The sequence below is a fragment of the Pelophylax lessonae genome (assembly GCF_965119305.1).
Source record: "Pelophylax lessonae genome assembly, chromosome: 4".
In the NCBI taxonomy this organism is placed as follows: domain Eukaryota; kingdom Metazoa; phylum Chordata; class Amphibia; order Anura; family Ranidae; genus Pelophylax; species Pelophylax lessonae.
In genome coordinates this window covers 421,481,334-421,507,090 of record NC_138771.1, presented here as the reverse complement: position 1 = coordinate 421,507,090, position 25,757 = coordinate 421,481,334, and the positions used below count along the sequence as shown (strand labels likewise).

Sequence of the window (25,757 nt, the reverse complement as noted above, 5' to 3'; positions counted from 1 at the left end):
GCTTTGCCTAGTCTCCTACTCCTAAAGAGGACAGTATAGCCATATGGTCATGAAGATGAAGAGCTTTGTGTCAACGAAAGAGTTTATTTTTTTAAATTTCAAGCAAACTGGTAATTTCAATTGTGATGCTTATATTAAAAAAAAGTCAAAAAATTGGATAGCTAAATAAAAGTTTAATACAAATGTAAAAATGATACAATACACAAATGTAAAATCATACAAAAAGATCAGTAAAAAATGCTAACAGTTCTCCATCTTGGGCATGTCAAGTGTTATATCATCTAGAGTTGCCAGGGAGGAAGGGAATGTACTTGGCATATCTGAAAAATACAATGTTAATTTGAGTCAATTCAGATACAATTTTCTGCTAGTGAGAAGTAGAAGTAAATTACAATTTGCATGAGATTACACCAGTTTTGCTAAGCTGGTAAAAGACCTGTTACTGGTCAGGCACAAAGATTAAACTGCAGTTTACCAACTTTAAACCATTGTACGGTTTTACCATATAGACATACTTGGCCAATTGAGGTAAAATGTGCAGTAGAATACCAACAGCACACTTAAAAAAAATTCACTGAAGCTCCACAAGGCATGTTTCCAGAAAGCAAAAATAGGCATGTTAAACAAAAATTCTGAAAAAGTTGAAACGCCTACGTTGCCATTCTTGTGAGCAACAAAATTTACGTACCCAGCTCGAAATGCATTGCACAGGCAGGATATACACCAGCCATCTCACACACACCCACACAGGATATCAACTTCAGGGACAACATTTACTTGGTCAAACATGTAAATAGTGATGCGCCAGATAAAAATATATACACAATGGTGACGTGAAAGAGCAATGACCGTGTACAATCAGTGAAATATATTGCCCAATCCGTGAAAAGTAACCATAAAGTGTCCAATAGTGCAGAATATCCGGAGTGTTCAAAGAAACCAATATTCACATATATCCAAAAGACACCTCTGTGTGTAATCCTTCACCGAGTGAAATGGCCTCTCACCTCAGCTCAAGACCCAGACGGGTCAGCACCAGCTTTATTCAAAAGTATGAGACACGAACCAAGGGAGCTCTATCCAGCCTCACTTCTGAGGAAGGCATATGCAGGGGGACAAGAACAGGTCTAGTGCTCTCTGCTTTGAATTCCAACAAATTTATTAGCAAATAGTAGCTGCACTCACATTAGGTAGCACTAAGCAGTGCATACTTGTATGGCAGCTATCGGTACCAGGAAGAAGCATGGCGTCAGGTACACAGGCTCTGCCCCCTATATGCGGTACGTCAGCTTCAATAGCGTTGACTTCTTCGGTAGTAGTTCTTCCAAATAAGTCAACACTATTGAAGCTGACGTAATGCATATAGGGGGCGGAGCCTGCGTACCTGACCCTGCGCTTCTTCCTGGTACCGATATCTGCCATACAAGTATGCACTGCTTAGTGCTACCTAATGTGAGTACAGCTACCATTTGCTAATAAATTTGTTGGAATTCAAACCAGAGATCTGTTCCTTTTTTGTCCCCCTACATATGCCTTAATCCGGAAGCGAGGCTGGATAGAGCCCCCTTGGTTCGTGTCTCATATTTTTATGAATAAAGCTGGTGCTGACACGTCTGGGTCTTGAGCTGAGGTAAGAGACCATTTCACTCAGTGAAGGAATTCACAGAGGTGTCTTTTGTATATGTGTGAATATTGGTTTCTTTGAACACTCTGGATATTCTGCATTATATGGACACTTTATGCACTTATTTTTCACGGATTGGGCAATATTTTTCACTGATTGTACACGGTTATTGCTCTTCATTCACGTCACCAATGTGTATATATTTTTTATCTGGCACATCACTATTTACATGTTTGATCGTTTGGATTGTGAGGTGTAGGCACAATTAAGTGCGTGCTGCTGGATATCTATTATTAGTTGCACTTTTTATATTCACTGATAACTTTTGGTTTGTGCTGATAGTTTCACAACATTTACTTGGTGCCTTAACTATCCTGCCCACTTTCAGATGACATTGTAATGGGGTAATCAATGTTACTTTACCTGTCGATAGTCATAATGTTATGGCTGATGTACTATATGCAGCCTCAATGTGGACAAAGTGAAGCCCCTGTTTTGGGCACTAGTTGCATATGTGCAGTTAATTTGATGCAAAATGAAACATTTCCCAACTTAGTATAGATCTATTTAAGCTTCCAACTTAGAGATTGTACCATGTAGTCCAGCAGCATGCATATTGCAAATGTTAATGGCTGCAATGGGTAAAGGCAGAGGTCCCGTTTCCTGAAGTTACCAAGCAGCTTTGGTTGTCAAGAGAAGGCTCTGCACCAGCATTTGCGTTTGTCAAGCCTAGATCACAGCATGCCAGACATTTTGCTTAGAATATATCTAAAGGGAGTTAATTTTATTCACTATTGAAAAACAGCCCACACAATTCTAGTAATCCTCTGTTGAACGTTGAAAAGTTAAATAAAAAAAAAAAAAAAATCTTCATTTAAAGTAGGGCACTTAAGATAGCTCTGTACCTATTGGACATGCTTTGCATAAAAAAAACCCACACACTTCCCACCTAGGCATTTCTAGTTCTTCATTTATAGATTATAAGGAGCCATATCTCCACCTAGTGGTGTATAAAAATAATAAAACACCCCACAACACCAAGTTCATTAGAATTTGTGATATTGTTTAATATCAAGTTTCTCCCATTGTAAATTTTCATTCTTTCCAAAATTAGATAAGTCAATTTTATTATAGTAATATTGTAGTAGTAATGTCAGATACACTAGGTAACAAATAACCCATTAGCAATTTCTACAGAAGACTTAGAAATTAGAAAAGGATGTGCCTAAAAAACATGGTCAGAAACCACAAGAACCTGTAGCTAAAGCCAAGGGCTCTCCCTAGCAACACACCTCTCGTGTCAGGACATTTTACATGCTTTTAAACTTTGGTTTCACTTTTTAAACTTTACTGCACTGTATTCATAATTACAGGCAGTCCACCCACTTGCACAGATCTCAGCCGGTTTCAAAAGAAACAAACTTGTCCTCCCTGTGAGAACTGAAGTTCTTGTCTTAACAGGCTACAGGAGATTATCTTCTTCTGAGAACTGAGCAGAGAACACACTTCAGGTTAATAAACTTACAGCTCATCTGTCACCCCCTACCATCGGTCACACATTAGGTTGTTGGAACTACATTTTGGCCATTACAAGGAGTTTTTGCAGAATTGGAAGGGAAGTCAGTCAGTTTCAGATACAGTAAAACCCACACAAACATCTAGATCAAAAGTTTGGATCAAAATACAAAAAGGCGTGTTGCAGTCATAAAGTTGTTAAAAACTAACCTGATTCCCAGCTGAAGACTGGAATATCCATTGGAGCTGGCTGCTTGGTCAATAATGCAACCTCCTTTTCATACACAATAAGGGGAACTCCAGCAAGGTAGAGATGGCTCAGTTTGCACTCTTCAGGAAGATCAAAGGTTTCAAACTCTAGGAAGAGAAATAGCCTTGCTAGACAAACTTCCATGACCATTACCGATTGATCAAGCAGCTTGTGTTTTGCATTACTGGATGAGTTAAATAGCATTTACTTGAGTCACTTGGCAAGAAACAGTTCAGCCACATTAGGTCAGTTAGTCTCAAGCAAAAATTGCAATTGGAGAGAAACTCTTATAAACTGAAGTGAAATATCGGGTTAAACTTTTGCATGCCATTTACCTATAAAGACCCTTTTGCAGACCACCAAAAAGCTTGACTGCTGCTTGAGGCCACCACCTTGTGCGATGTCAGCATACCCAATAACTCCGCTGTCACTCGGCAAAAAGTTAGTGCGAGAAGAGAAGCTGGATCAGCACAGAGCTAAGGCTCACAGAAGAGGACTATGCTAGGAAATTGACGAAGTGAAAAAACCATTTATAAAAAGAAAATGCTGGTGACACTTTAAAGCACTTACCTGGTAACTTCCAGGCAATCCTTCAATATTAAATAAAATGCTAATTTGCTTACCTAGAATCCGTTCAAATGGATCAGAGTTTTCTGGACTGCCAAGTAGGAGGTTCCTTTGCATGCCCCATTGGCTAGGTGTTGTGCCAATATCATCCCCCCCCCCCCCCCACACTTGTAATTTATAGGTGAAGTCCCCCCCACATGTAATTTATAGGTGAAGTCCACCCAAACACTAAATTCACTACATCTACAGGCATCCATGATCCAAGACTAACCCCTGTAAAGAAATTTGTCTAGATACCTTTTTGAAGCCGATCCGGTCTCCAGCAGCAGAAGCTTTTCAGAGGAGACAGCCGACAACGGCTGGAAAACGTCACTGTTACCATGGGGCTTCCATTGGTGTCTGCCTCATCTGCACGTGCCTCCACAACAAAGCCACTGCTGACAGCATGGGACAGGACTGGCTTCAGAAAAATGCATGTATAGTCGATTTCTTCTTTACAGGGCTAGATCGGTTAGTCTTCTATCGTGGATGCCTGCAGATGGAGATTAGTTTTAGGATGTACTTTCACCCATTTAAAGATTAGATCCAAACCCATTAAAGCCAGCCATAGACAAAGCGATTCTTTCTTGCAACATGGACTGTTGATGGGGAAATCCCTCCCTTAGAGCTATTGTGTTCTGGCAGGGGAAGCCATCCCTGCTGGGAGACCACCAATTGCTAGCAGCTATAATCGCTTGTAAAATCTAACAGGCAGATGCAGGTTGTACCCAAGTTGATAGAGCGACACATGGATACATGGTTTGTATCTTGGCTGGTTCAGCAGGAGCTAGTTGAGATTCAAACAAAACAGTCTAAGGCCAGCTTAAGGCATATCCAGTCCATTACATACAACTTCCTTACTACATCCGAGAAAGGATTCTTAAAGGAGAGACCCTTCACTGCAGGTATAACCCAAAAAAAAAAAAAAAAGTTAAAGACTTTACAGTGACAGTATTTCTAAGCCTTTCAGGACAGCACCTGGAGAGCGCAGCTCCACCAAAATCCCAGGAAACAGCAGACTTTAAATCCCTCCACTTCCACCATGCCTTCAGTTAAAGAGTAGCCTCCAACATGCCGGAAAACCAAACCCAACATAGCAACCAACCAAAACAGATTAGGACATTCTTAGAAAAACACCTAGGGAGGAAAGTAGGCTGCTGTTCTGAAAGGCTTAGACTTACCGGTGAAGGTATTGCTAACTAAGGTTTTCTCAAAATCGCCTTTCAGGACAGCCGAGCAACTTACCCTAGGACGGGACCACTGGCTGCAGCACCTTCCTACCGAAGGCTTGATCTGCAGTTGACAGGAAGTCTAGCCTATAGTGCCGAAAAAAAGCAGAAAAGCTGGACCAGGTAGCTGCCTTGCAGATTTGTTCAGGCGAGTGTTGTGGAAATTTTGGTTTTGGACATTCTCTTTAGTTTAGTCATAATGTCTCCCAGTGTCAAGTTTTACTGATAATCCCCATTTACAGTGATTATCGCTTTAACTGTCATTGCAGGAAAGACTTGTTGGTGAAAATCTTCCACTGGATGAGATGGCACAATACTGGTAGCAAAGAGAGTCCATCGCACAGATCTATGTCTGCAGTTCAGGGCCCTGTACTGCTGAGTTGTTTGGGATATGGAAATTCTTATTTTACCAAGATAAATAGATGGCTCCTTTTAGTCACATTTGGATCCGTGTGATTGAAACACTGCTACTATTGTCTTATGCAGATAAAGCCTCATCAACTGGAACAGTTAGAATGGTCACTGTCATATTTGGTTTATATATGAATCATGTATGATTGGACCCACTAACAGGTAATGGACTAATGTTTATGGATTGACATGAACAAACAATGAAAAGCCATGTGCTTCATGTGGTAGTTGAGCCCTTTGTTCGCTCATGTCCATTTATGGGCATGTACTCCAGTTTCTATTGTGCTTTTTGAATGTATACGTATCTGATTGGTGGTCTTGAAGCCACGCCTTTTGTTCACTTGCTGTAAATAAACCAAGCCCTGCCCTGGGAGACAGGGGACAGAAGACACACACGCTCACACAGCCATTTCACACAAGCTCGCACAGCCATTTCATCCCTGAAGACACACAGAAACACACAAACACTTGCCCTTACACACCTACATATCCGGAAAGAGACCTGGCAGATGGCATCAAAATGACCCAGCGCATCTGTTCCTTTCTTTGTCGCCGAGCGCTTGGTAAACCGTTATGCAAAAGAGCGGTGCATTTGTACTTTTCAGTACAAGCTATTAATGGAGCTTGGTGCGTAATAATCTTGGGCGCACTGAAGTGGGTTTCTATGCTCCAAGCCCTATTAATTTTCACGACACGAGGCACCGGCTCTTTTGGCCCAGGAAGCGGCCACTGACCTAATAGAATGGGCAGCAATACCCTCAGGAGGAGGGCTATGCAAGCTTCTTTGATTGGGAAGGTGGCTTGGGGGCAAAGTAATTTTGGAGGCCTTTTCTCCTTTGCCGGATCACTGCTAGATACTGAACTAGACCTCTCACATCTAAACTAGACCTCTCACATCTAAAGTACAGAAAGTCCTTTTAGCATTCGCTGGAGTCGAAGAAGAGGTAGGAAGTACCATTTGAGTACGATGAAAGCAAGTTGAGATCTTAAGAAAAGCCGGATCTTTCCTAATTATTCGATCTGCAAAAGTAAAAAAAAAAGGATCTGGTATAGACCAAGCCTGAATTTTGCTAATTCTTTGGGCCGAGGTGATTGCTACCAGAAAAACTCTAAAGGCTCAAAAGGGAGCTTTAGTGAAGCCCTGAAACAAGAGAAATCCCATCTAGGAAAAACCCTAAGGGCTACTGGCCACTTCTGTGCCAATGCCCTGAAAAAAATCAAATGGAGCTTCTTGCGATAAAGTTCTCAAAGAAAGCAAAAAAAAAAAAAAAAACCCCTGAAAGCCGCCACTGGGTTTTTAGCGTGCCGGCTGCCAGCCCCTTCATTCCTTCATGGAGGAATACCAAAACTGCAACTATATTTAACCTAAAGTCCCTTAAAGGAACACAAGGATTTCTTCACACCTTCAGGTAGATCGCTCTAGACACCTTAGTAGAAAGTAGTAATAAGTTTCTCAGACAGACCTTTGGCCCTTCTGACAGGTCTTCAGAAACCAAACTGTCAATTGTAGGTGATCTGACTCGATGGTTTAGGGTTCATTGCATTAGAAGATCCCCATGAGCAGAAGAGTTTTGTGGCTAAATTGAGAAGTGATGCAAACCAAGGCATCTTTGGCCAAAAGCTGAGGTAGAATTCCATGCCCCTTTAAAGGAGAGAATAAGCTTTCCTGTCCATTGCACACTTTAAGACACCCATATCCTTGAATGCCAAATCTGAGTAGAGACCTCAGAAAAGGCTGCATCAACCTTAGGCCTTTTATTCCACACATGGGCCTTACCACTGAAGGGGAACCTTCCAAGTCTTGGGGGAGGGAGAGAGAGGGAGAAGGGTTTTCGCAGGATCTTTCCACTCTTGGCTGTCTGACAGAACCTTATGTACTGGGAATACACCGTGTTTGGATGAATCCAGTCCCTGATCCATTTTATTATCAAGCACGGAGAGCGGAACCTTTTCCTCCTGGATCTACAGGGTAGTATACATTCCCTTAAGTCACCCACTTCTAAAGATACAAGTCCTAGAAATATATAGTCTTGGGACGCCGAGGGAGGGGAGAAAGATGAAGGGTCAGAAAAAAGATGAAAACGTCAAAAGGACTAAATTTTCCGGTAAAGACAATATTTTTTCGATATTGTTCAGGAGACCCATATCTCCCATGAATCAAGAATAAAACTACTCAAAGGAACCATCCAGTGAGGTATTATGGGGATTCAGATAAAGGAGTAGCAATAGGATTTGCAAAAGATTTTTGCAAGATCTTACCGTAAAATCTGATGTCCGTCGACAGACGCAGCCTCATCTCCCTAAGCCTCATCTCCCTCCCACCAGTAATCTAGGCATAAAAAAAATTGAATACACACGCCAAGGGGGGCTGTCTCGGCATAAACCCCCACTGCATGACTCAGCACAGTTTAGTGTAAAAGCAGTGAAAACAAAGAACCAACCCCAAACAGGGGCAGGAGCTGCGTCTGTCGAAGGACATCAGAGAAGATTGTACGGTAAGATCTTAATTTTCGCCATAATCCGTTGACAGACGCAGCCTCATCTCCATGAGCTGAGTGGGATGTCCCAAAGCAGTAAAGGCATGAGGTGTGGGAAACTACCAGACAGCGACAACACTAAAAGGCTAAACGTAGCCAACCGGGAGCTCCACCAAACAGGAGCTCACCCAGGTAAAAAACCCTTAATAGCAAAAAACATTGTCACGCAACAGCAGCCTTCAAAACCTTGCGGCCAAAAGAGGCATCCAAAGATGCCAACAAAGTCATTTTGTAAAAGTGTGTACAGACGACCAAGTCGCCGCCTTACAAATACAACTGAGGCATCATGGCAAAACGCCCAAGAGGCAATCAGCGCTCTAGTAGAATGCACTTTCACAGGGAAAGGAGGAACCTGACCCTTGATGTAATAAGCCTGAACAACCGTCTGCCTGATCCAGCTCGAAATGGTTGTGGCGGACACAGCCAAACCTTTGCAAGGCCTGTCCAGGACAAAGTTCGACTTTCTGAAGGGCTCGGTAACGGCCAGTTAAACCCCTTAAATCGCCCAAACTCCCATCTAGAGAGTGCAAGACCACTTCCTTGTGATGTTTAGGCTTAGGACATAAGGCAGGTTGGGGACCACTTATCCCTGTGGGCCACCAAATAAGGTGGACAGGACAACGCCACCAGCTCAGAAACTCTGCAGGCAGAAGCGATAGCCACCAGGAAGGCAACCTTCTGCGACAAATGCAGAGAAATCTCCCTAGCATTCTCAGGAGGCTTTTGAAGAACAGACAAAACCAGATTAGGATCGCATGGAGGGGCCAGGTGACGCACCCCCTGAATGAAGGTGCGAACCAGACTATACGTTGAAAAGAAATAGCCAAGGCTGACACCTGGCCTTTGTGATAGTCCCCAATGTCAAGCGCTGCGAAACTTTGTAAAGAAGCCAAAATCCGAGCTATAGAAAACAAGTGAGGGTGCACCTGAAGTGAGTCACACCATGAAATGTATGATTTCCACGTACGATGATAGATCTTCCTAGATGTAGATTTCCTGGACTTCTAAAGGGTAGGTAGGAAACAGACAGCTATCCCTCAACACCTTGCTTGAAACAGCCAAGCTGTTAAAGCCAGCGACTAAAGCAGGATGGAAGATCAGTCCTTGAGATAGATCGTCTCGCAGAGGAAGACGCCATGGAGGATCCACAACCATTTACCAGTTCTGAGTACCAAGACCGCTGAGGCCAGTCTGGAGCCACCAGAACGACCGGAATGCCTTCCATCCCCACCGGGGGGGGGGGGGAGAAACCTCGGCAGGAGAACGAGCAGAAGGATAGCATAAATAGGCGATACTGACTCCAAGGAGCCACCAGAGAGTCTGTGGTGTTGGCCAGAGGATCCCGAGACCTGGCCACAAACCTCTGAACTTTCCTGTTGAAGCGAGATGCAAACAGATCAACTTCTGGAGCCCCACCACCAGGCACACAGGAGCTGAAACCTCTGGATGAAGGGAGCACACCTGATGACTCAGGTAATCCACTTGCCCATTCTCCAAACCCAGGAAGTGGACCACGGAAAGAGCCGCAACATTGTGTTCCGCCCATAGCAGAATCTCGGCCGCCTCGGCACTCCTGGTGCCCCCTTGATTGATGCAAGCCACGGCATTTGCTTCTGCCTACAGCAAGTACAAAGTTTTCCAAGCTTTTAAGTATATTTCTCTCGTCCAGGGATTCAACCTTTTTGTCCCAGGAGGAAAGATGGAAGAATTGATGGTCCGAGTGTAGCTGCCCCCAAGCTACTGCTGGCTGACATGAGCCCCAGAACTCAGGATCTCTCTCCTGGAGCATGAGGAGGCAACCCACCAACCTTTCTCTACCTCCCCCCCCTCCCCCCCCCCCAAGGAAAAAGTCCGTGAGTCGTTTTAGTACCCTAAAATAGGTCTGAACCTGGGCAGGCTCCAGGCATGACTTTTCCATGCTGATCAGCCAGCCTAGCATCTGTAGGACTGTTGACACCTTTTGGGTGTTTCTCTCAATTGGTCCACTGATGGACCAAAAATCAGTAGATCGTCCAGGTAAGAAATCAAAGCTATTCCCTGGAGATGAAGATATGCCACCGCCTCTGCCAGGATCTTGGTAAAAGTCCTTGGACTGGCTGCTAGACCAAAGGGGAGTGCCCTGAACTGCCAGTGTGCAGTCCCCTTGGTGACCACCACAAGTCTCAGAAAGGCCTGGTGTTCGATGAATTGGAACATGCAGGTATGCATCCCTGAGATCCAGAGCAGTCAAACACATCTTTCAACAGGTTTTTGCGGACTGCATAAATACCTTCCATTGAAAAACCTATTGTATGCTAGGAACTTGGTTTAACCACTTGCCTACTGGGCACTTAAAACCTCCTCCTGCCCAGGCAAATTTTCAGCTTTTAGCGCTGTTGCACTTTTAATGGCAACACTCGATGGGTCATGCAACACTACCCAAATTAAACTTTTGCAAACAAAGCTTTTTGGTGGTATTTAATCACCACTGGGGTTTTTATTTTTTTGCTGACCCAAAAAACCCAGTTATAAAATTTTGCAAACTGGTAATTTTTCTCTTTTTTGATGTGTGCTGATGGGCACTGGTAGGCTGCACTGATAAGGCGTCAAAGGGCACTGGTAGGTGGCACTAATGGGCAATACTTCTGATGGGGCACTGGCAGGCGACTCTGGTGGGTGGCACAATCTCCTTTCCTCTTCAGGAATCAATGTCCCTCTGACCGCAGCCGGCGATTGTTTTTCCTCCTCACACAGAAAAAAAAAAAAAGCTGATCGCCAGCTGCTGTTTACATGATCAGCTGTCACTGAAAAAAATTTGCTATATCTCTCCCTTTTGGGCTTGTTAGGAAAATTTCTTCCCTTTCTCAGGATCTGGACAATACTTCATCCAGGCCTGAGCCAAACAGTAAGGACTGTTCAAAAAAGGTAGCCCACAGAGCTTCACCTTTGAAGTAAAGTCGCCTTCCTAAGCTTTAACGCAAAAGGCTCTCCTAGCTGAATTAATGAGAGCTCTGGTTTTAGCCGAGGCCATCACTGACAACTGCTGCATCGGCCAAGTAGGCAACAGCTTTCCCTATAACAAAGGGAGTCCAGCAGGTCCTGGGACTTCATTTCCCTGTGAAAAGGTGCTTTGTAAGCTTGTCTATCCAGAAGTCTGCATTCCTAGCCGTGTAGGTTGCAGCCAGTGCTGAGCCATAGTGGATGAGTTGGCATCCCAGGCTCTTTAACAGATTCTGACTTGCAGGGTCCATGACATCTGATATTCATGACATCTGATATTCCCCGTGTCGTCAGAGATCAGACCTCTTAGTCACTTGACAGGGAGGCATCCAATTTTGGACTCTTTAGGAATTTTTGCACCTCTTCCTCAAAAGGGAATCTCCTTTTCCATGGCTTTGGTCTAACCAGACCTTTCAGGAAACTTCCATTGAAGAATTAAATCTTTCAAGGATTGGTGAACAGGTAATACCTTGGATTGGTTTTTAACCAGTCCTTTATACATCTTATCCTGTGCCGAGATCTCCTTGGCGGGGTTCTGGGATTTCTCCTGTACATAAACAGCTTGAAGGAGTGCCTCCAGATTTTTCAGACCAAACAGACCCTGCAAACCAGGCAGATGGGTCTGCCTTGGAATGTAAACTCTGAGCTCTCCTGGCTCTTACCTGGCGGGGAAGCTACAGGAGAAGCGGAAGGACTAGATAGGGACTTCGCATTTCCTCCTGCATAGACTTAAGGAAATCTTTCATCAACCCTGAAGCCTCTTTACCAGCCAGTGTATACACCTATAACAAAAGGGCTTGATGAGAGATCTGGGCAGTATCTCACCACAAATACATTTTTATAGGTGCTAGTGCTACCAGATACAGGGGGTGCTTTATCAGAGGCCTCCTGGGTTCCACCTGGGGTTTCTGCAAGAGAGAAGAACAGATCACTCCTCCTGCCCCATAGTAACTTGGCTTACAGGCCCCCGCTGAGAGCATGGGAACTTCCAGGGACTAAGCCCGACAGGTATCAGCCCCAATCGGGGGGGGGGGGGGGGGAGAGCTTGGCAGGTGAATAAAATAAATAAAAACACTGCACTTACGGGGCTCCGATCTGCTTTTGCCTGTAGCCACCTGAACTGACCTTTTCTCCTCCATGAGGTGGGTTGCGGCAGGTTTCATGCCTGGCATTTCTGGCTTTTCGGCTGGAGAGTCTGCTTTACCGCTGCCATGTGGGTCCGGCGTCTCCTTCGTACTCATTTCCCCCTTTCAGGTCGCGCTGCGCATGCTCCGCCTTTCCTGCACAAACCAGAAGTTCAGGTTTCAAAGCAAGGCTTGGAGTGTGCTGTCCAGCATTTTTATTTTTAAATTCCGGCTGAATGCGAATTCCAGCTGAATGGCCGGGAGTACCGGAGGAGACCCCTGCTGAATAGCAGGCCACAGGCTCTGGAGGGACCACCACTGACAGACTGCCTGTATCCTGGGGCAACCTGTGAAAAGCCTAGAAGGCATGCAGGTAAAGTGTGAACTTCACTGGTGTTGCTGAACCTGCCTCACGGGGACCAGCCAGCAGTCCTCAAGTAAGAAAAAAAAATAAAATGTTTTCACTGTAGGAGAAACAATCAAGACTGAGGGACAAGGGGGAAGGGTGGGCCTTTTAACAGCTGTGCACTGATTGTGTTTCCTGTAGGGTGGAGCCTCTCATCTCCTGTGTTGCTGTCCTGGAAGGTGAGAGGAGAAAGCAAAAATTGAGCCATGTAAATCTGCTCTGTTGATTACAGTGGAGGTAGCAGTGTATTCTCAAGCCAGACCTTACCTCTGGGAATAAGTTGGGGCCATCAAAGCCAGAACTGAAACCCTGAAAAGGGGGCAAGCAGTACAAGCTCACAGAAACAGGCCTCCACAAACAAGCCCTTCTCAGGCTTGACTTGTAATGGTACACTATCCGACTATGCTGTAAAAGCCTGCAGTCAACAGGCATACAGAATGCAAAAAGACTGATGCCAGATTACTCAGATTTCTCTGTGCATGTATTGAGACTCCAGAGTAGGGCTGCAACTAATGAATTTTATAATCGATAAGTTGGTCGATTGTCGAAATCGGGGGGGTTATAAACAGCTATATTGCTCGTTGCCTACCATAGAGCAGGATCTGTTGGTCTGCTTAGTATGCAAGTCATTGTGTCTAGAGAATGTTTCACACTGGTCCAATAGGGAGGCATGTTGGACAATGGAGGAAACCTGGAAAATGAATGCATAGGCTTTGATACAGTCCTGGTGATTGGCAGGTCACCTCAGTGCATTCTGGGATACTGTATGAAAGCCAGGAGCACGTGCTGCAGGGTCTTTAACTGGAGTGCAGATTCTCGGGAGGGAGGGGGCGTCTGCCTCTGTAGCAGCAGCACATGGTCACAGGAGGTTGTCCTGAGGGCAAGGGGAATGGATGAGAAGACCTGAACTCAAGGTCCAGGAGAGCTGACTGAAGGGGTGCTCCAATGCTAAAACTTTTTTGCAATTCCATTGAGTTCTGTTAAAATGCAAGCCACAATGAAATCAGGTAAAAATTGCACCGATCTGCAGCTTTGAAATCACGCTAAAGTAGCGCAATTTCAAAGTCAGAAGAACTGTTCATAAACAGTAATTTATTTTTTCCTAATCAAAAATAAGACACATTAAAAATAGGCATTGGTAATTGATATCGAGGAGTACTTGAGAAAATATGGGGGACATTAGATGAATACATCTGCAAAACCCCATAGAGATGGATGGAGTCTCTCCTATATACTGTTCATGGCCATCAAAACCGATTGAACAAACCCACTGCAAGCAATATAAGCAAACTCAAATTTCTCACAGGGTTGTTTGAGGTTTCATGCTTCTTAGATGCAGGCCAAATGACTAACAAGGTTTTCTGCTGTCTAACTGGAGTTTTTCCCACAACACAAACAGCATTAGATGGAAGTGGGTTTTCCAATTAGAACAATCCAGCTTTCATGAGATTTCCCACATTTAATACATCCATGTATGCTTTCCCATTTGCTAAAATAAATCTAGAAGAACTGTCCTCCAATCCCTCTACAAGGCTGCTCTCTCCCCTCTTGCTCAATGTTACTATAGAATTAACATCCCACCATTTGTTCCCTTTCAACCCAGAGCACACCTGTGCCATACCCTAGTGAAGAGGAATTTGGAACCTTCTCAGGTTAAAAATTAACCAACCCCAAAGTGGCATATGGGGGAGGGGGGGTAGTCCAATTAATACCAGATGGGAAGGGGGGGGTGGAAAAAAAACCCACAAAAATCTTTTAACAGCCCCATTCCTTAGACTTCTCTTGGTACAACACCAGAAAACTAAAAGGTGCATTAGGAGCCACAGAACATCTTATCTTGTTGATCACGCTTCAATCTATCTTAGACAACTTGAAGTTACCTCTGTTCCCTATGCCTAGAGCTGGCCATAGAATTTAGGAAATGTTTTAAGAAAGTTTGTTCCGTTCATTTTTCTAATCAGTGGGTCAAATAGATGAGAAAATTTGGAGCATATGCATAAATTCTAGCTTTCTGCATGTAATACTAGCCATACTGACCTATAAGCAGTGCAAGTTCGCACACTTGTTAAAAGCAATGGGCTGTATTTATATCAGTAAAAAGGCCTAAAACCGTGGCATTAGACAGTTTCCAAGAGACCTAATCCTCCGTTACTTTGGGCAAAATAACAGATTTTGGTAGACTTCTGTTGGGCTCTGAAAAGATCACTCACTGTCCAATAAAGGGACTTTCCTTAACATGTACATACATAAAGCAAACCATTGTATTTGTTACATCTTCCCAATATGTGCAAGTTAAATTATTTTTACCCCACTGTCAAGTATGCAAATACTCTAAAGCTGATCTCCAAGTTTCCTGTCACTTAAGTTTGGACCAAGCTGGTACAAACCAACAATTTTTCACCAACTGCTGCACTGCCTCCAAGCACTGTATGTAGCATCATCTACTTGCAGTACCCACTGATGGGTTCCAGCTATGCACCAGACATGTCCCACATGCGAACAAGCAGTTAATCACAGAATACAAAGCTGCCCATGAATGGCTGAGTGCCACTATGAGTCAGATTGTCATGTCATCAGCCCGAGGAAGCTTTGCATTCATTCTCCGACTGATTGTTTTGTTCTGGGTGTGAGACCGGAAGTCTCACAGCCAGATCTCAGCACTATACCATTGTAGCTGAAGCTACATAGTGCAACCTTTAGTGAAGCAAATAGTTGGACCACATCAAAAAGTTAAGCTTTTGCTCCCCTTGGGAAGCTAGACCAATAGTGAGGCATAAAGCACAACTAGAATTCTCTTTAGCAATGTCTGGATGAATGGACATTACATCATATGCTCAGTTTTAGCAGTAAAGTCAACACAAAGAAAAAAAAAAAAAAAAAAAAAAGATAGGTACAGGATGCACAGAATACAGGGCTACAGTCTACACTGGCAAGAGTTGATATAGAAACCTTTTGGGAAGGACAACATGCCTGGTGTAAACCATAGCATACAAGCCATTTAGAAAATGTCAGTAAGCCTGAAAAAACCCAAGTAAAAACACTTGCCTTCAGGATGGTATGGAAGACACTTCTCAATCTCAGGGTAGGTTTGTTTGCTTGGCTTGATGCAGGCTTCAGAAATCTGAAATTGAACATTTAACTGTTTAAGGGCAGCAGTTAGCACTTTCAAAACAGATACACATTAGATTAAGCCCAGCCTTAGTTTTAGCAAGAGTTGGGGGGTTAAAATTTAGGTTTCCATTGCGTCTTCCTACTGGAGAAACTCCACCCTCCTGGTTCTGACGCTACATAAGTAAAATCTCAGGGGGAAAAACCCACACCACCCAAACCCCTCAGGATTACAGCCACAAGATGAAGCCGAGAGTCACTGGAAAACAATAGGATCAGAATTTGTGAAGGATGGGCAAATGCATTCTCATGACATCTGCAATATGTATACTGCTATTGCTGGCTATCACTCCATAGTGCACATCTATCATAATGCAGAAGGAATGTGAATGACACAACTATGCTACTGTAGGGTAATCAGCCAGCCATGGGAATATATAAAACCAATTGGATTTTTGTCTTACCGTAAAATCCTTTTCTCTGAAGTTTGACGGACGCAGTCTATGATCATCTCAGTAGGGTTATGCTGTCCCCTACAGGACTAGGACACCAGGCAGAAAAAAAAAAAAAAAAGTTCTGGCTACACCTATCGGCAGTCCCAGGGGATACACCCTCTTCCTGCATGTGTCAGTTTTGCATCAAACCAGTGTCAGAAAATACCAACCCAACTCAAATAGAGGGGCGGGTACTGAGTCAGTCAATGAACTTCAGAGAAGGATTTTACGTTAAGACAAAAATCCAATTGTCCATCATTCATTGACGGACGCAGTCTCTGATCTTATCAGTAGGGACGTCCAAAAGCAGTGCCATAAAAATGAGGGGTGGGAACAAAAATAAATCCAAGGCTAAACCATTGCCAACCAAGCAACATAGGACTCCTCAGAACAAGATGAGACCCACCTGAACAAACATTAAAACACCTTCAAGAGAGACTAAAAACACCCTCAAACAGCAGCCTGCAAAACTTTGCAGCCAAAGAGGCATCTGCAGATGCCAGCACATCCACCTTGTAAAACTTTGTGAAAGTGAGCAGATGACCAGGTAGCCACCGTGCAAACCTGAAGCAAATGCCTGATGACGAAAACAGAAAGCACTAAGCGCCCGAGTAGAATGCGCCTTAACAGGGAAAGGTGGAACCTGACCCTTAATTGAATAAGCCTGCGCCACTGTCTGATCTATCTGGAAATAGTCGCAGCAGACGCAAGCAGCCCTTTCTTTGGACCATCTGTGAGTACAAAGAGAGAATGACTTTCGAAGATTCAGGTTAAGTACACCCCGATTACCCGAACCACATCCAATGTAGTGCAATTTCCTTAGGATGTTTTGGCTTAGGACACAGAGGGTAACACAATGTCCTCAATTACGTGAAAACTGGAAACCACCTTTGGAAGGAAGGACGGATCCGGACCAAGTACCACTTTATCCCCGTGAACCACCAGATAGGGAGGACAGGACAACGTCGCCAGTTCGGACACCCTGTGCGCAGAAGTAATAACCACCAAGAAGGCCACCTTCTGGGATGAGGCAAGCAGGGGAATCTCCCAAATTCTTTCAAAAGGTTTCTGGAGAATGGACAGCACTAAATTAAGGTCCCAAGGTGGCAACGGAGGTTGCACCGGAGGTGCCAAGTGTCACACCCCCTGGATAAAAGTTAGGCACCAGGGAATGGGTGGCCAATGGCCTTCAAAAGAAAATTGCAAAGGCCGAGACCTGATCCTTGATCGTACTCAAGGCCAACTCCCTGTTGAAGGAAAGCCAAGATCGGAGCCACAGAGTAAGAGCAAGGGGGAACCCAAGAGACTCACCATGCAATATACGCCTTCCACGTATGATGCTAGATCTTCTAGAAGTAGTTTTCCTTGCTTTAAGCAGAAAAGGAATCACCAAAACAGACAAACCCCTGTCCAGCACCTAGATTTCAAAGCAGGATGGAGGATTGCCCCCCCCCCCCCCCCCCGAGACAGATCCTCCCAGAGAAGAAGTCTCCAAGGAGCGTCTGCAACTAGCCTGACCAGGTCAGCGTACCAAGCACAGCGAGCCAGTCCGTAACCACAAGAATGACCGGAATCCCTTGCGCCTCGATCCTGCAAAGAAGTCTTGGCAGCATCAAGAGGAAAGGCATACATCAGCTGAAACTGACCCCACGGGGCCACCAGTGTGTCTGCGGCATCTGCCAGAGGGTCCCGAAGCAGGCCACAAACCCTCTGCACTTGCCTGTTGATCCGAGATGCCAACAGATCTACATCTGGAGTTCCCCAATGAAGGCAAAACTGCTGGAACACCCCTGGATGGAGAGACCATTCCCCTGCATCCAAGGCCTGTTGACTGATTTAATCAGCTGTTCACATTCCAGGAGTGGAAAATTGGCAGGCGGAGAGCTGGATCAAAGCGTTCCGCCCATCGAAGGATGCCTGCCACTTCCAAAGCCGCAAGGACCATTTTGGAGCCCCCTTGGTGATCATAAGCCACGGCTGTGGCATTGTCCAATTGAATGCTCACTGCAGGTGCTTAGTCCAGTGGACTAGGCAAAGCCTGATCCCTCAGCTGCAGACCATCGATCAGTAACCTGGATTCTTCCAGGGACCAGACAACCTGCCGAGAACCCCTCCATGGTGACAATTGTCCAATATATAGGGAAGGAGGATTTCCCTTGCTTGAGCATCGAGGACTGAAGCCATCATATCAGACTCCCTGGTCACCTGGCTCAGCCAGTTCCAATTGTCTAGGGAATTTGGATTCTTATTCCATTCGAGAAGGATTTCCTTCTGGAGGATCTTCGTGTGGAATTGAGCGAAGGGGACCGCCTTGAAGGATGGCACCATCAGTCCCAGAACTCCTACAGGTCCAAAGGAGCAACCATTTGCTGGACAGCAACAGCTGAACCACAGTCTGGAGTTTATCCGGAGGAAGAAACCCTGGCTGAGGACGAGTCCAAAGTCAGGCCCAGATAGTCCAGTCTCATGGGAAGGGAACAGGGACCACTTCTGAAGGTTCAGAATCCACCGAACTCCTCCAGGAGTTCTCATGGGGGGGGGGGGGGGGATTTCAAAATTTGCTACCAGCACCATGGGTCGCACGTAGAAACAGATCATCCAGGTAACCTAGGGCTGATATCCCCCGCTGCCATAACAGCACCAGGGCCAACACCTTGTGAAGACCTGGAGGAGCAGAGGCGAGACCAAAGGGTAATGCCACAAACTGATAGTGATCTTCTCCCACTGCAAAAACAGAAACCGTTGGGTGACCTGCACAGATTGGGATGTGAAGGTAGGCATCTTTGATGTCTATGGAGGTCACCACTATGCAAACAAATTCCATCTTGAATTTTTGAACTTGCATGAAGCAATTCAGTGCCTTCAGGTCCAGAATTGGACGCACCTTGCCTTACTTCCTGGGAACTGAACACGTTTGAATAAAAGCCCTGAAAACGTTCCACACATGGAACTGGAACTATTACTCCCTGTTGTACCAGGTCTTCTACTGCCCCAAAGAGCCTGTAAGCGATCCAGGGACAGTCGCACATTGGAAGGAAAAACTTTACCAGCAGGACAGAAACGCGATCTTGTAACTGGACCGTATGACCTTGTGAACCCATTTGTCTTGTATCCAGGAACCGGTAAAGACATCCCCCCCCCCCCCCCCCCAGATACGGGTGAGGGCACACCTTCAGGCCGAGGTGGCCTTATTCTCAGGTTGGGAGAAACTCAGATTTGTTTGCCAGACCAGGGTCGCTTGGAACCACCCGAGGGAGTCTTGAAGGGCTCTCTTTATCGACTGACCCTGGAGGAACAAAAATTAAAAAAAAGAAGAACACTTGTGCTGAAAAGGAGGGACCCCTGTCTGCGACGAGGGTCCTTAACCTTGTTGGTCTGTGGGAGAAAGGTACTCTTACCCCCTGTGAGACCTTTGATAATGTCATCCAGGGAAGCACCAAACAGGTGATCTCCTTGAAAAGGTAGGTCAGCCAAGGCCTTCTTTGAAGTCTGATCCGCAGACCAGCACTTTAGCCAAAAGTATATGCCGGAGGACCATTGCTAAAACTGACAGCTATATGCCGGAGGACCACTGCTAAAACTGACAGTCGGCCCAATATGGGAGCAGTATCCAGCGTGGCATTGCAAACAAATTGCAGCCCTTGCGCCAGCTGGTCCAACAGATCCTCAAGACAGTAGGAAGATGCTTCCCCTGCAGGTTACGGCGTAGTAACTTACCTCATTCAGTTAATGTTTGCGATACAAGGGCACCCGTAAACACCGGTCTTAGTGCAGACCCTGCCAGGGAATACATATTGCAGGCCACAGACTCTGCGTTTCTATCCCCGTCCTTTAAGGATCTGGCGGAATCCTCCACTGGGATCATGGTCGCTTCATTCAGTCTGGAGATTGGAGGGTGCACTGTAGGTGGCAGTCCACTTCTTTAAGGGACTCCTCAAAGGGTAGCATCTAGCAATCTCGCTTAGGGCACCCCAAATATTTGAGCATGTCAAAATATGTGGGAAAGGGAAAAACCTTTGCCGCTCTGGATGGCTTGTGAGTGCCAAACGTTACCTGCGCCTCAGTCGCAGCTGCATCCTCCATTCTTAGGGTCTCACGCACCGATACAGCCAGTGCCTCTGTTCACCAGTGTTTTTTGCGCGGTGGCGGAGGTAGAATGGTCATCCTCACTGTCAGAAGACAGGGCACGAGGTAGTAGACCTGGCAGGGAGACCCGTGTCTGCATCGGACTCAATCTGAGACATCAGATGAGGCAGGGGAAGGTGGAGGGAGTTTTTTGGCACCTTGCCCTTTAAAAGGCCACCTTCACCCAGGACACAAACGATTCCAGGACTGCCGAAAGTGCATCTATTGACAGCTGGGATCCAGAGAGCCCTGCGGCCTCCTTGAGGGGGTCAGGTGGGGATAAATGGTTCTGCAGGGTCCATGTGGCACCAGGGGAACCTGTCAGTAAAGTTGAACAAACTTTCCCCACAATGTCCCACCGCTCTACAGCGCACCCAAGAGGTCAGGCAGAGCGACCCACCAGACTACCCACAATACACCAAAGATGCACCAGGAGGCCCAGAACGTCCACAGAGCACATGTCAGCAGCAATCTTGATCCAGAAAGGAGGATCTGAAGATCAGCACTAGAGTATATAGGGAGGGCCTTAACCCTGAAAACATCTCCAGGAACTCCCAAAACATGGCCGCCAGCGATTCCTATACGAAATCCCACCACAAGATTGCCAACCCAAAATCCACCAGGGGGAAGAGGGGGGGACATTTACTCACCATACCAGGAACAGGCGGGCACCATCTCCTGACAGAACCCTCTGGCAAAGTGGGAGGGGGCTGTTGGCCAATGGAACGATGCGACTCGGGCCCAGACCTGGTTGTATGCGACCTGGCGAGACGTTTAACTCGTGGGACCAGTCCCCGTCCAGTAGGACTAGGTTGTGGCTGACTGAGCGCGGAGCTGGGGTCTGCACATGCTCGTTGGCCAGCTGGGGTGACCACTGGATCTATATATCCAGCCCATCATCCAGATCTGGCTTAGTTGCTTGTAGATCTCACGTGAAAAAAAAAAAAAAAATTGCCAGGACCAGAGATCCCAGCAAGGAACTAGGTTCTTACTCCTGACTAGGCAGATTAAACTGAAAACTTTTAGCAGGGAGAGAGGGTATACCCCCTGGGACTGTCCATAGGCATAGCTGGAACTTTTCTGCCTAGTGTCCTACTCCTGTAGGGGGCAGCACAACCCTACTGATATGAAGATCAGAGACTACGTCAGTCAATGAACAATCGAAGAAAAAAAAGAGAAAAAAAAAAAAAAGAAGTCTGACCTGCCCTGAGATACTACCTAAAAGTGGCATGAACATATGGAGGATAGGAATTAAGTCCCTAAAGGTGCAAGATCAAGGACCACTAGCCTGACCTTAAAATGGAGTAAGGTCCAATGCCCATTAAGTGAGACCATCTGCTCTCCAGCTTCTTCTGGATGCTAGTATTTATCTCTTGATTGGCCAATGTGGAATGACATCACTTCCAAGCATGCACTGGAGTACAGTCATCCTGGCACAAGCACTGCCAAAATTTAAGCTTGAGTGGCACATGCCTGCCCAGTCAGAACGTACACCGAGCTGTGTAAGTATTTTATTGAAGACAATGGAAATCTCTTCAATTCTGATTTAACTGGAAAGACTGTAAAATTTCCCTTTGATTACAGTCCAGGCCAATTAATCTCCCCAAACTGCAATGATGCCCAAGATCATTCTAGCGGTTTTAAGGACTTAGATCTAGGCAGACTCCCTTCCCATGCAACGCAGCTTTGGTTTGCTTTGAGATCTAAAATCCGACACTTACTTTCCAAGTAAAGCCCTTTACCGGTAGGTGTCCTGTCTACTATAAACAGCCTGGATGATCCTTTAGGCTTTGCAGCACCTGTTGCCATCCGGGGTAAAGCACTAAACCACTTTAAGACCAGAGGATTTTCCTGCTTAAGGACCAGGCCACTTCTCAACTTGGCACTGCGTGACTGAGAATTGCATGGTCATGCAATGCTGTACCCAAATTTACATCTTTTCCCCACAAACAGCTTTTTGGTGGTATTTGATCACACCTGCGCTTTATTTTTTCCCGATAAAAAAAATTCTGGACAGACAGATCGCAGGTTCAGCTATGCTGAATACTGCAATTTCCTCCTGTGTCACAGAAGATCCGCCCGCTTTATTTACACAAGCGTGCAGATTTTCTCACTTTCCGACGATCGGGGAAGAGAGACGGTGATCGCCGTCTTCTTCCGGCCCGACTCCTACTGTGTCTAAACACAGTGGGAGCGTGCCGCCGAGACAGGGAGGAGTCCAGCGACGTAGGTCTACATCGCTGGACCCAGGGCTGCCACCTTGCTGCAGTAGCAGCAACGTGAGCAGTCTTAGTGGTTAAAGACTTAACCTGTGAGTCAGACTGGGACAACCCTCTCTCCCCCCCCCCCCCCCCCACTGACAGGAAGAACCTATGGGTAGAGCGGAAGGACTCAGTAACAGCTCTAGCCAATTCCACACCCATATGCCCCCATGTCATCTACAGAAGTTCAGATGCAAAGACTGTTTTCCGATGCTTCTATTAAAGCATTTGCTGCAGTAGCCTACCTCAAAACCATAGACACTGAAGGACAATGCCACATAGGTTTTGTAATGGGTAAAGCAAAAATTGCACCCTGAACACACCATACCTAGATTGGAACTTTGTGCTGCAGTATTCGCTATAGAGCTAGCTGAACTAATTGCAACAGCAAGAAAAATTCAAGAAGCTGAGTCACACGACAGTAAAGTAATTCTGGGTTACAGCTACAATGAAACCATGTCTGTCAACAACAGTGTTGAGGATAAGGAGGTCCACCCGCCCAGAATAATGGCATTTTGTGCCTACAGACTGCAATCCTGCAGACCTAGCAACCAGCCACTTCGAAAGTACTTCATGGTTCACTGGTCCCACCTTTCTGCGCAGTCCCGACTGCAACCAACGACCTTGCCACATTTAATTTATGTAGACATGGACGGTGTGAGAATCACTGGATCCTTGTTACTCACTCAAAAGACTGGCCTTATTGGTGCTCCAGCTGGGGAGTTTTGTGAAAAGGACCTTTACAGTGGATAAAAGTACAAACCCTTGCCAATACCTTCTGGAGTCAGTGGAGGAAACAATATATCTACTCTTCAACCAAGGAGAGTGGCACATTGAAAATTCTAAAACTGGTGATTTACTCATGAGTGCCAGACAAATAGGAATGAGTGGCCTTTAGGTCTGGTCACCAGAGTACTGCCAAGTGAGGATAAGTGTGTCTAAAGCTGAAGTCAAGATGTTCCAGCAGAATGAGGCCAAAGTAATTTTAAGACCAGTGGCCGAACTGGTTCAGTTGCTTTCTGCAGAAGACAGTTAGTGACGTCACATGATGTCAGGCTGGGAGTGTTCTGTCCACCAGAATTATTCAGTACTTGTGTTTGTTTAACACATGTTAGGTTTTCTTGATACACACAAGTTATATGCAGAACACAGGCACCATCTACTGTCTTTGTTATAGCTTCAGTTCTGCATAAATGACATGTTGTAAACTCAATGTATTAAAGTTGTTTAGGAACTAGAGCATTCTGGGTAGGAGTTCTACAGGAAGTGAATCAGCCACCATTTTGAGAAGCTACAGCAGGGCAGCAAGACATGTCTCACTCTCGCCATCATCCCTGAGAGTTTAAAAAGCGAGTCCCATCCTGCATTATAGATCAGTTTTTGTAGTATGCAATAAATTGTACTGATTGAGGTTTATTTTTTCAATTTGTAGTGTCACCTGGCTTGTTCTAATAAATTTGAGATCAATAAATGGTATCTGAAGTTTATGGAGCAGGAAGGTTTAGCTCTGTCCTAGAGAACAAGTAGGACTAGGGGGAAAACTATTTTGGCGACGCCATAGTTCTTACCACCTCAGGATGCTGGCTACTTCCTGAGCACTTCTCTTGCCCCTTGATGAGACCCATGCCATGGCCTTGTCAGATTGTATCCTCACCAGGCATCTGCAGACGATCCATCCACTGAGACAGAAAGCCTGATCGCCCGAATCTCCAGGATGTTGATCAGTAGACTGGATTCCTCTTGAATTCAAACACCTTGAGCCGTATATACATGCAAGACACCTCCCCACCCAGACAGACACCTGTGGAAATCACTTTCCAATACATGGGAAGAAAAGATTTTCCCAGGCGATGCGCCCGAGAGCGGAGCCACCAGGTCAGAGACCCTCACACCCCCGACTCAACAGGATCAGATCGTCCAGTGACTGCAGATGCTTGTTCCATTTGGCAAGAATCTTTGCAGGGGCCTGGTATGGAACTGAGCAAACGGGACCGCCTCAAAGGTGGAGACCAGACCCAGTACTTGCATGCAAGTCCTGAGCATCCTGCAACTTTAGTAGTTTCTCCTGTGGAAGAAACACTCGGGCCAATGCTGAATCCAGCGTCAGACCCAAGTTGTCCAGCTTGGTGGATTGAGTCAAAGCAGATGTCTGAAAGTTCAGTGTCCATCCAAACTACTGTTCACATAATATCCAAGTCGATTTCTAGAGCTGAAGACTATGCACGCAGAAGCAGATCATCCAGGTAACCTAGTACTGCAATCCCTTCTGCTGGAGCAAGGTCAACACGAGGGCCAAAAACTTGTGAAAAACAAGAGGAGCTGAAGCGAGACCAAAAGGTAACGCCACAAACTGATAATGCTCCTCGCCCACAGCAAAACATGCTGGTGCCAGACATATTGGAATATGAAGGCAAGGATCCTTGAGAGCAATAGAAGCCAAAAGCTCCCCTTGATGAAGGAAAGCCACTACCGTGCAAGTGGACCATCCGAAATTTCTGAACCCACACAAAGTGGTTCAGAGCCTGGATGTCCAAGATCAGGCAGACCTTGCCTTCCTGGGAACAGTAACAGATGTTGTATAAAATATAAAATAATATCAGCGCAAACCGTGTAGTGATAATTAATAACGCAACACAATGCAAATAACAGTGCTGGGAATTATATAAATAGAATATGCATAAATTGACAGTGCAATGTGAGCAATGCAAAAAAATGTGCATAAATAACGACCTGCAGCATACACTACAATCGTGTCCACACCTCACAATCAAAAATATAATATATATATATATATATATATATATATATATATATATATATATATATATATATATATATATATATATATATATATATATATATATATATATATATATATATATATATATATATCTCCTTGAAACATTCAGACTCTGGAAGTGGCGCAATGACCCCTTTTGCTCACCGGGTCCTGTACAGCCCCTGCAGCCGATCGTGAGACAGGAGTAAGATGGAAGGAAAACCTTGCCAGAGGCAGGGACTGAAACGCGATATTGGAACCAAACCAACTCGTGGACCCAAGATAAGGGTGAGAGTGCTCCTTCGGGGG

At 45.4% G+C, this 25,757-nt stretch overlaps 1 protein-coding gene across 1 annotated transcript in view; it reads right to left on the bottom strand.

The window, feature by feature from the left end:
* Nucleotides 1–232: 232 nt before the first annotated feature.
* LOC309551929 (securin-like) overlaps nucleotides 233–25,757 on the bottom strand; it is a gene marked incomplete at its 3' end in the record, with an annotated part of 249,689 nt that continues 224,164 nt past the window's right edge. The window contains exons 4-5 of the mRNA XM_082252651.1: nucleotides 3,350–3,496; nucleotides 233–320 (exon numbers count right to left, since the gene is read on the bottom strand). Coding sequence (XP_082108777.1) covers nucleotides 241–320; nucleotides 3,350–3,496 — 227 coding nt within the window. The remainder of the gene's footprint in view (nucleotides 321–3,349; nucleotides 3,497–25,757) is intronic.